General features: G+C 40.4%; 1 protein-coding gene across 10 annotated transcripts in view; it reads right to left on the bottom strand.

Moving 5' to 3' along the window:
• Positions 1–12,327, bottom strand: part of ubap2a (ubiquitin associated protein 2a) — a 101,136-nt gene that overhangs the window by 23,859 nt on the left and 64,950 nt on the right. For all 10 annotated transcript variants that reach the window (XM_048528739.2, XM_048528749.2, XM_048528783.2 and 7 more), the window contains 3 exons: positions 7,983–8,157; positions 5,208–5,277; positions 2,383–2,569 (listed from right to left, as the gene is read on the bottom strand). In XM_048528739.2, the coding sequence (XP_048384696.1) occupies positions 2,383–2,569; positions 5,208–5,277; positions 7,983–8,157 (432 nt within the window). The remainder of the gene's footprint in view (positions 1–2,382; positions 2,570–5,207; positions 5,278–7,982; positions 8,158–12,327) is intronic.

The raw sequence follows: 12,327 nt of genomic DNA, 5'->3' as shown, positions 1-12,327 counted from the left end.
AATAACAGTGTCAATTAGAGATCTGGATATACCCAAGAACAGTACAGTAAAGCCAGTGCATCAGAGGGAGAGTGGTGTCGAAGAGAATACCTGGACACTGCGTGAACCTTCAAACACTCAGCTGTCTCACAAATAAACAATAGATAAATGTTTCTCATACACTAAAAACACCAGAGATTAAAGCCAAGGAGAAGGAGAAAAAGAAACATTTGCTGAAATACACACAGTCACAGAGAACTGACATCCTCTACAAGTCTTACCTACTGAAGACTAACAAGTACGATTTTAAATATTCTGAATGTTTTAATTGCAGGAACCTCTGAAAAGGGGGAGGGATGTTATCAATTCGCATAAGTATGGTGGTGTGTCACTTTTAGAAGTTGATGATGTAACAATTATGACATTGGCCATTTTGACTGGCAAATAGGTTAGACTAACGTTGCTGCCTGTAGAATAAACATCTACACAAAAGGTCATGTTGCTCAACACTTTGGTTTCCTGACCTTCTTGGAACTTAACATTTACTAATGTTCAGTTACAATCGGACACATGGTTCAGTTACCTTTTTGTTTTTAACCCAACACTTGTCATAGCTCACAGCCTATTCAGACCATCAGCAGTGAGTCCACCACTCCTGAAGACTAGATCACAAATGGCGATTATACACTCAATCTCCACAGCATGGAAGGAAGCCATTTAGCCCACTGAGTCCACACCGAACCTCAGAAGAGCATCTCACCCATACCCAACCCCACCCAGTCCCTGCAACCCTGGATTTCCCCTGGTCAAACCACTTAGCCTGCACAACCCTGGATACTACAGGCACTTTAGCCTGGCCAATCCACATAATCTGCACATCTTTTAGACCGTGGGAGGAAACCAGAGCAACAAACCAAAAGCCACGCAGACACAGAACGGGCAAAATCCACACAAACATTCACCCAAGGTCGGGATCGAACACAGGTCCCCAATGCTCTAAGTCAGCAATGCTAACCACTGAGCCACTATGCTGCCCCTGCTGCATGAGAAAATCTATTTAACATTATTGAGGTTTGTATTTGACCCCTGGGTGATAGTAATATATGCACAAGGCTCAGATGGTTTCCCCAGATGTAAAAATAACAAGAGTAAATATAAAAAAAATTAGCATCTGATCACTTGATGAGTAAATCCGATCCAAGTACAAACAGATTATTTTTGTTGAATCGTCCAAGCACACCTGCTTATTTTTCTGACGCAGTACAACTCTAAACTATGAAATTTCCTGGGTCATTTTATGAAGGGGTACACATTCCAAGGTGATACTATTCTTGAACACACTGTATCAAACACTGAAAAATTAGGAGCATTTGTAAGCTTGAAATTAGAGCTATTGAAAAGATAGCATATCAATTTAGTGATGTATACCAGAAGGAATTTAAAAGGCCAATTTATATACAAGATAGGGAAATTGATAAAAGCAAGGTGAACACAAGTTCATACAGCTACAAGTGAGCAAAATATTACATACTTGGATTGAACTACTGCCCTTGTTTTAACACTGAAGGGAAAAATTACAAAAACAACTGCAATTCTTTTGTACACACTGACTTGTGTCTTCAAGGCATGCCAGATTGGTAAGTAAAAGGAGTGCCTAATTACCGTACCCATTTCCACAATAAATCCCACCCAGAAATCTGAAACCCAGTACCCACAAATCAAAAAGTTTAGACTTCAGGTTAAGAGAAAAATTAAATTGTATCATTTCGAGAGAAGCTGGAAGAAAGAATACATGAATCACCTTGAGGAAAGGTTGGACAGATTGGGCTTGTTTCCACAAATTTAGAAGAGGGAGGGGGTGATCTGATTGGAGTGCTTAAACACTGAACGCTCTTGACAAGGATAGACATGGAAATAATATGGCCTTTTAAAGAGGGAGTCCATAAAGAATGGGGCACTGTTTGAAATTAGGGTTTTCCCTTTCAGGATGAAGAACTTTTGAGTTACTGACAGCCTCAGAACTCTGCCCCAGAGAGCAGTGGAAGCAGGGTCATTAAATATTTTTAAAGGCAGAGGCAGACTGATTCCCTTGATACCTAAGGATCTCAGGTGAGCCAAGTTGGTGGGAATGTACAATTCAAATAAACAGATTCACCATGAATTTACTGAAAGACAGGGCAAACTTGAACAACTGAATGACCTGTTGCGACTAATGTTCATACAGATGTAATCAGCGAGAAAAAATGAAAGAGAAAAATACATTAGATGTACACAGATACAAGGAGACAGTTTTATTGGATTTGACTGAAGTTTGAGAATCTCTAACCCAGCTAACAAAGTAAAACAAAATGGATAAACACAGACTCTTGTTTCAGATGGTAAGTTAATAATAAAACTGCTAACCTGAAGAAACAGAGGGAACTGCTCGTGTGGTAGCAGTTGGCATGGATACACTTGCTGCACTCAGTCCAAGGCTGTTTGTAGTGTTTAGGTTGCTGGAGGCACTGACTGATGAGGTGGTGACTGTAGTAAACGTCAAAGCAGTGGAGAAAGTTTCAGAAGTCTGCAAGCTGCTGTCAACGTTTGCGTGCTGTAAGCAAAAGATAAGTGAGCAGCATAGAAATCGGACAACTTCACAAAATCTATCATTCCCACTCTGCCTTACTAGACTCCTGCAGCCACTCCAAACAAGGATAGAAATTGGATAAGTCTACAGTTAATTTCAGATCCTCCAAAAAGGTATCCAAGAGGCATCTACGGCTGGTTTAAAACTACCAAGTGCTACGGCCCCATCCTCCTTTCAGGCTAACATTCTGCCAAAGTGATCAATCATTAACTTAAAATTTGAATCAGAAAGTCCAATCATAGTCATGGTTCTGGCCATCTATGACCTTAATACAGACAAGTGAATCCTGGCATTCACAAACTTGATCAACACGTCACTGAAGAGGTCCCCCAAAATAGCTGTAATTTCTACAATTTATATGTGCAGAACTGCAAAGGGCATGTACTCACTGATTTATTCCTTTAGTATCCATCCCAAATTTACATTCTTTAGCATCTGCATCAATCTTTTATCAGAAGTTGAGAAATTATAAAGTGAAGCATCAACTCTCCAGATGCTGCCAGACCTATGAAGTATTTCCAGCGTTTTGTTTTTAAGACAAAGGTGACAATATCTCCACTTAGTTAGCCCCCTTCCAAAAGCTTTCAAGGATTTAGAAAATATCTCTCAAACACATTTCCAATTGCTTTTTTAAAAAAAGGACCAAATCTCAGCTTCCAGTAACCTTACAGGTTACAAGTTCCAGGTCATGGCCATTAGCTGTGTAGAAAAAATAAGCTGCCAATCCTGTCCACATTTTTAGCCCAAAACCCTACTTCATTACAGCTACACTACCGTTTATACCATCAGCTAATGAAATGATTTCCTTGGTCAATTTTACTTGCGCGTCGAATCAACTCAAACTTCAGTCAAAATCTACCATCATCTCCCATTGCTCAAAAACAGAACAATCTAGCTTTTCAAACTCCTTGTCCCCACAATCATTTGTTAAATCTGTGCCCTTCTAAAGAGATCCTTACAACCTTCCTAAAATGTGACCACTATAAAAGTGGAAACACGATAGATGTCATGCAACATCTTCATACAAATATTGCATTACTTTTCTGCTTCTGTGCATAATGCCTTCAGTTAATGAAACCCCAGGCTGTATGCACTTTGCTAATTAGTCAAAGTGCCCTCTGTTTCACTGAATCACAAACCTATACATGTACCTGAAGTCCCCTTATTCCTGTCCTTCTTTGGAAATGTGCCATGAAATTGGCTTGCCTGTCCCTATTCCTTCTATCAAAGTCTATCACCTCATGCTTCTGTTAAATTTCATGATACTTATCTGCCCATCTACTCCATGTCCTTTCACAATCTATTTGGTATCAGTTTTGGTGCCATGTTGAAATTTTAAATACCAACATTCAAGTAATTCACATACATCAGCTGTTCAAGCAGTGACCCTTGGCAAGCTATTTACCATTCTGGTGGGTGAAAAACAACCACTGATTAAATTCTATTGTATCCTTAAGTCCATTTTAATCCAAACTAAATGACCTCTTCTCCTATGAGCTTCAACTTTGTCTATCAACCTTTTGTGACACTCTTTCCGATGCTTTTTTAAAAGATGTAGACCACATCTGTTGCGTTGTTTTCCTCAACCTTTGCTATTTCAAAATATTTCAATTAGCTAAGCCAAACACAAAAATCGCATACAATCCTGCACTCGATATCCTCGAACCGCGTGCGCGTTATCTTTACTGTTTCTAAACTCTGAATCAGAAACTGATTAGCTGGTATTTTCTAAATCTTCCTTTCAATGACAGTCACATTTGCCCTTCAATCCTGTGACGCCCCTTCTGTAAATGAAGGCAAGTCAGAAGTTTTTGGCAAGCCTTTCTGAAATCTGCAACATTGTCACTTGGCAATCTTGGGTATAAATCATCAGGACCAGGCTACCTACCAATTTAAGTGTAAAACATCTTTCCAATACTTCCTGCTCATCAATTCTCCCATCAGTACCTCTTATTTCATCATTAAGTTTCCTCTGTATATACCATTACATAAAATCCTCTTCATTCATTAATACCAATACAAAGTACTTATTTAAATATTTTAGTCTCATCCTGCAACTCTAACCATAAATCTCTCAGTCAATCCCTAATGGGAGCCACCCCACCTCTTAGTACCTATTTACTATTAGCATGGTAGGAGATTTCTGGGTTTCCAACATTAACTGTCATTCTATACTCATTTTCTTTGACAGTTATGTCATCCCCACTTTACCTTGTCATTACTTCTAACTTGTTCTCATCTGAAAATTTGCAGATATACATATACATCTCAATATGAAGAAACATTGTTCACCTCATATCAAATTATCCAGGTTTTGGCTCTGCTACCTTTTCACCCGTGTCAGAATACACCTAACCCGTACTTTCCCTTTAAAACAATAACATCCTTTGTTTAGTTACTGTTTTTCCCCCAATTCTGGAATTCTGTTTTACCCTAACTCCATTCCTCATTCCATTTTTCAATTCTTCAAACTCAACTCTACCAAGATTCTGAAGCCTTCTCTCTCTCTCTCTCTCTCTCTGTGTCTCAAGCTACTTGTTGTTAGGAGATAAATGGAATGCTTAAAGGTAGCAACAAAAACTCAATTCATGAACATACTTACTGCATTGGGTGAGCTTGTAGTTAGAGAAGAGGCAGGAGTAAGGCTGCTGCTTTGGTGGTTTGGCAAGGAACTGCATTAAAAAAAAAGCTCCCAATAAATCACTTCCCAAAGTATAATCAAAATCTCAACTGACATCCAATCAGCTACTTGAATAAACAATCCTGTGCATAATTTTTTCTTGTTTTGTAAGAAAACAAACAATGAGGCACTGCTCATAATTCACTGTCATTTAATAAGAGATGCAAAAGTTATCTGCCTTTAAAGTGAGAGAAACAAGGAGGAGGCTAATTTTCTCAGCTCAGGAGAGATATTGAACTGTCAACGTACAGCAATGTTCGCATTTGAACTCTTAACCACCAAAAAAATTCCACCAGAAGGTACAGTGAAATTCAGACAGCAGATGATACTTCCAAAACATTTTACAAATTGCTTTGCTATGATCTCAGTTAATGGTAATACTGGACAAGTCAGATCTGAATAAAACCCGAAACATTTCAGGCCCAGTTCTGAAGAAGGGCCAGCGGACTTAAACTGCTTTCGCTTCACAGATGCTGCCAAACCTGCTGAGCTTTTCCAGCAACTTCTATTGTTGAAGTTGGGAGAAAGGGGACATTTTTAGGATGGCAATGTGCACTAGTAAAATGCCCTAGGATCAGTGCTGGGCCACAATTATTTACAGTATGTATAAATAACATGTATGAGGAAAAAGAATGTACAATAGCTAAGATTACAACTGACAAATGGGGGGGGAAGGCAAGTGATGTGAATGACAAAGTGTCCACAGAGAAATACAGACAAGTTAAGCAAGTTGGCAAAAAGCTTCGTAGATGGAATATAATGTGGGAAAATGGGAAGTCATTTTGGCAGAGAAGATAGAGGAACTAGTATTATTTAAATGGAGAAAGGCTGCAGAAAGCTACAGGAGAGAGAAGTGGCATTTTCTGGTGCATAAGTCACAAAAGGCCAGCGAGCAAATTCAGCAGATAATTGGGAATCCAAATGGAACATCAGGTGACTCTCGCTCCCCACCACCTCCAAAAAAGGTATGTAACATAAAAATAGGGAAGTCTTGCTAAACCACACAAGGCATTAGGAGGTCTACAACTTTAACACTGAGCGGTTTTGGGCCCCTGATCAAAGAAAAATATAGTGGCATTGGAGGCAGTTGACAGAAGGTTCTCTCGACTGATTCTAGATATGGAAGGTTAGTATTAAAGGAAAAGAGGTTGATTCTGCACTCTCTGCAGTACAAAATGAAAGGTTATCTTATTGAAACATAGATTAGGGGACTTTGGCAAGATAGGTGCAGAAAAGCTGTTCTCCTTTCTCAGAATATGGGGTTCTTATTTATGCCTCAACTCCACCTCCTGTCCATTCTCCATTACCCTTCAACACAGATAGATAATTAACAACCTCCACCTCAAAAATTCAATCAATGACCTGGCATCAATTACACTCTGCAGTAGTGAATTCCAGATACATGATCCTTTGAGGGAAGTGATTAGTCATGTTTTATACCTGCTGCCTCTTATCCTAAAGCGATGATCTTTTGCCCTAGATCGCCCTACAAGGAAATATTCTTTCCACATCTACTTTGTTCATCTCCTTGAGCATTTTACATACCTCAATCAATTCTGTTATTCTTCTAAACCCCAGAAAGTATAGGCCTAAACTGCTCAAATACTGCTCCATTAAGACAAATAAGGAGGAATTTCTTCTGAGGTTCGTGAATTTCTCAAATTGTTTACTGAAGACGACTGTAGAGGTTGAGTCATTAATTGAATTCAGGGCTGAGATCGATTTTTAAATCAGCAAGAGAATCAAGGGTTATAGGGATAAGTTAAGTAGAAAGTAAAAAGTAGACTGAAGGGTTGAGCCCTGGAGACATTACAGAACCCTTCTAATTTGACCACAAGCAGCTTTATTCCAATTACAATCTTGGATAGCCAAAATTCCCCCATAACATTCCTTACTGCACAGCTTTCCTTCACCGATTGTTCCTTATTGTTTAAAGATCCACATGGAAATATACCACTTTTGCACTGTCACTCGGTCAAAATCCTGGCATTCTCTCCTTAACAGCAATGATCACCAAATTGACTGCAGTAGCTCAAGAGACAGTTCACCACCTTCAAGAGCAACAAGAGATAGGTAGTTTATACTGGCCTAACCAGGGAAACATCCCATGAATGAATAAAAGGAAACTTCAATTATACAACAGATCCATTACGTATTCATTCCAGTGTATTGAAAAGTACTTTAACCAGGTCCCTAAAGATGGCCTCCTTTGCACAACCACATCTCCCTCCAGCGAAAACAATGTCTGGATTCCAGTCTCACCTCGGATTAAGGTTCAGGTGTGGCCAGGCCAAGTCCTTGCACTATAAGTAATGTATTAACATTACTGAGGGCAGTTTGGCAGAAACACTCGAGGGCAAATGGAAAAAAGGTAACAGGTAATGGTTAAGTTGAGGGGTGTATATAATTCATGTTTAATTAGTGGGGTGGGAGTTAGTAGCATGAGTGAGTTGGAATAAAACGAACTAGAAAAATCACATTCCTGGATTCTGCCTTATCAACATTTAACCTCTGTGGTGGATTCCCATTTAGTTTTCTCCTTAATGAGACCCACAACTCTAAACAGCATCTCATTCACTCCCCTCCATCCTTCGTAAACACTACATCCAGGCTAGGGAATGCTCCATGCATTTTGCTTCAATTTACCAAGGTAAACCAGTGTTCCAAGCAAGAATTGACAACTGTTCAAATACCTACGTGCTAAGTTGCGAATGAGAACTGCTGGACAATTCAATGGCCGGGTTCAGACTTGACAAATTAGCTGAATGTTGTGATACCGTAGGCAGAACAGAAGCAGCAGACACTCCAGTAGGTAATGGATTCACACTTGACAAAGATTGCGATTCAGATTTCACAGTGGGGCAAATTGTAGCTGGGGGGGAAGAAAATAAGTTTCCATCTGTAGTTTTTTTTGCCTGCAATTACAAGTTGCTTCACAAAAATTAAAATGCAATTCAAAAATAGTCCTAGTAATCAATAAAATGGTTGCACATTTTAAAAGTGACTTGAGAAATAAAAATATTTGTAAAGCACAACTTTGAAGTAATTTGCAAATGAGGCAAGGATCATGGGAGAAAAAAATTCATAACAGGTAGTTAGGGTATGGAACACAACGTCTAGAAATGTATGAGGAAGGTTCAATTCAGGCATTCAAAATGGCATTGAATGATTATTTGGACAGGAAAAAAGTATGCAAGTGGTGGGGTGCGTGGTGTGTGATAGAAAAAAAGCACCAACTAGTATTAAGTAATAGAGCCAGAGCAGAGCAGACACGATGGGTGGAAGAGCCTCCTTCCGCACTGTAACCATTTAGTTACACTAATCAATCAATAACATAAGCAATCAATTCATTAACTCTCGTGAAACCTGCCCAACTAATTTACTACAAAATAGGCAACACATCTTCAAAAACTAAAAATTGCAAGCAACATGCATTTTTATCAAATTGAGAGTTTGCAATGTTTTCATATCTTAGCGATACAATGCCTACAAGATAAGATATACTGGCACCCAAAAAATGCTTTTCCATACAACTCCAGACACACAGTAAAGTGGGTGATTCTTAACTGCCCTCTGAACAATAGATATGGCCTAGCGAGAAATGCCCACATACGAGTGAGTAAAACAAAACACTTCCAGACTGCATTCCAGAATCCCACTGCCCTCTGGGTGAAAAATTTTGTTTTCCCACACTTTGCTACCTTCACCTTAAAATTCTGCCCTCTTGACTCTTCAACTAAGGGAAACAGCTGCTTCCAATCTAGCTCATCCATGCCCCTCAATCAGGTCTCCACTCAGCCTTCACTGCTCTAAACAAAACAAATTGTGCCTATCAAGCCTCTTGTCATAGCTGGAATGCTGTAGCTCAGGTAACAGCCTGGTGAATCTCTTCAACTCCACCTCTGGTGGAATCACATCTCTTTTTTCATTAGGTTACCAGAACTGCATGTAAAATTCCGTTGTGGCTGAACCAAAGTTTTACACAGCTCTAAAACAGCATCTCTGCTCTTATAATCTATGCCAAAACCAATAGAGGCAAGTGTCCCATATGTCATAACAATGCTATTAACCTCTCCTGCCTCCTTGAGGGATCTGTGGCTAAGCAGCCCTAGATATCTGTCCCTCTGAATTCCCTACAAGTCCTACCATTCTTAGTGACCCTCATCTTGTTACTTCTTCCAAAGTGCATCACCTCACATTTACCAGGATTAAATTGCACCTCTCACTGATCTGGGATCCAACCATCTACCCTTCCTGTAATCCATGACTTGATTCCACACTGTTAGCCACCTGGCCAATTTTCATGTCATTAGAAAACTTAAATAATCAAGAATCTATTTATATCAGCCTTAAATATACAACAGGACTCCAGACCTATCCTTTGCCAGAGGACTCAGGAAGAAACATTCAACCCTCAAATTTGTCTTCATCTCAGTCTTAAATTAGTACTGTACCACTTGGTCCCAAAGTCTCCCACAGGGAGAAACCATATTTAACCCTGTCAAGTCCCTTAATAATCCTACATGTTTCAATGAGATCATCTCTCATCCTTCTAAACATGGTGCATAGAGCCCCAACCTGCATAGCCTTGACTCAGAAGTTCTCTGACAAGCTGTGCCGGCCATCCCTGATCATAATCTTTATTTGGAAAGGCAAGTTAATTCTCTGCTTCAAAATTTTCTCCATTTTTTTCCTACCACTGATGACAGACTCACTGGTCTTCAATTCCCTATTTTATCTTTAGTACCTTTCTTGGAAGGTGGAACCACATTAGCTGTCCTCCAGTCCTCTGGCACCTTCACTGTTGCCAGGCAGGAATTTAAAATTTGGGTCAAATCTTTTCTAATTTTCTCCCTTACCTCCCACAATAGCCTGAGATACCAAAACCTCCTCACACTCAATGGTGACTGCTTAAGGATTCCAACCCCCTTTGAATTCTGTACCTACAAATTTCTTCTCCAAAACAAAGACAGATGTGAAGTACTCATTTAACACCCTGCCAACATCCTCCAGTTCTTGGCACAGGCTGCCTCCTGGCCCCCAAAGGGCCTCTCCCTGGTTACCCCTTTATACTCCAAATGCTTCTACAGCACAGAAACATTACCTGCTGTGATTTTTCATGCCCCTCTTTGCTTTAATTGCTTTGAGTTCTCCCCTGTAGTTTCAGGCCAGATCCTGTCCAAAAACTTGCCTACATACTATCCAATAGAGTTTTAGGCAAACCCTCTTTAACCTTTTCCATAACTAACACGAATCTTACTGTATTGTGGCTGTCATCACCAAAATGCTTCCTCATTGTCACCTCATTATCACCTGCCCAGCTTCTCACCCCTGAATTAGGTCCAGCACTGTGCAGTTCCTTCTTGAATCTTCTACATGTTGATAATAAAAAAGTTCTCTTGGATACATTAAGAAATCTTCCCATTCCAAACCTTTTATTTGAGATAATCAAAATGTAATGTTGGAGCAGTTGAAATCCCATCATTGCCCTATTATTTTCACACACCTCAGGTGAATTATCAACATAAATGATCCTCCACTGCCTATGGGCTATTTGTGGGTCTATAATACACTCCTAGCAACATAACTGCACAGTTTTTGTTTATTGCTAAACTCTACCCACAAAGCCTCACTTGCACACCCTTCCAAGATATTGTCGCTCCTTACTGTAGTCATTGATGCCTTAATGCAACTCCAGCTCCTCTTCACCTTGCCACCTAGCCTGAAAATCCTATACTCTAGAATATTGAATTGCTGGTAGTGCCCCTATCTCAACACATCTGATTGCAACATCATAATTCCACCTATCAAACCATTCCCTTAACTCGTGTCAATTTATAATTCTGCTAATACTAGCAGTCACCTAGCCTTGCCTTAATCCCCCAAAATTCAACATGGCTGAACTCCAGTTCCGATGCATTTCCTAGCAAATGCTGCGTCTGTTGAAAGAGTGCTTTATAACCCCTTCTCCCACCCAACCAGTTCAAATTTCTCCCGATGGGACTAGAAACACACTCGCAATGTTGAGGGAGGTCTCACTGCAGTTCAAGTGGAGACCAGGATGAACAGGAAGGTAGCGCGCAAGTCCTGCTCACAAATCAATTTGTGATTTTGGCAGCTGATACAGGTGCTGGATCAAGGGAATGCAAACAGAGACAAGCTTCACAAGCAGCCTAACTACAAAAAGGAGGAAGAGGAAACCAGGAGCAATAGTGACAAGAGATTCATTAGTTATGGAAACAGACAGGTATTTGTGTGGTCACAGATGACTCCAGAACGACAATGTTTCCTCCGTGGAGCCGGTATGAGGGATGTCACTCAAAGACTTCAGGGCATCCCAAAGCACGTGGTGGCCAGGCAAAGATTGTGGTACATGTTGGTACCAAAGTTGAACTGGCAAAAGGGATGAGGTTTTGTTCACAAATTTAATGGAGCCAGGCAGATTAAGGAGGACCTCAACAAGTTGCAAACCTCAAGAGACTGAATAGGCTGTGATAATGTGAACTGCAGATGCTGGAGAATCCAACACAGCAGGCCCAGCAGCATCTCAGGAGCACAAAAGCTGACGTTTCAGGCCTAGACCCTTCATCAGAAGGTTTGTTCTCCCTGGAGCAGAGAAGACTGAGGGGAGATTTGATTTAGGGACAAAATTGAAAACCATAGATGTGCTAGTTCGAGAGAATCGTTTCCCCGCATCTAAGACCAGTGATCAAAAACTTAATGTGAGGAGTAGTAGTTTAGAGGGATTGAAGGAAAAATATTTTCACCCAAAAAAGGGTGGAAGTGCTGTGGAACATCCTGGGGGGGGGGGGGGGGGGGGGGGGGGGGCGCGAAAAGCTGGAGGTAGGCATTCTTGCAACAGTTAGACAGCATTTGGGCAAGCACTTAAAATGCCAGGGCATAGCAAACAATGGACCAAGTGCAGGTAAATGGGATTAGTATAGTTTGGCATTAATTGGTCACCTTTGACATGACTGGCCAAAGGGCTTGTTTCTATGCTGAACTGATTTCCAGTGCCACTTGACAGCAAGTACAGAAATAG

This window comes from Stegostoma tigrinum, chromosome 1 (genome assembly GCF_030684315.1).
Source record: "Stegostoma tigrinum isolate sSteTig4 chromosome 1, sSteTig4.hap1, whole genome shotgun sequence".
Lineage (NCBI taxonomy): Eukaryota > Metazoa > Chordata > Chondrichthyes > Orectolobiformes > Stegostomatidae > Stegostoma > Stegostoma tigrinum.
This window is presented reverse-complemented; position numbering and strand designations above follow the sequence as displayed.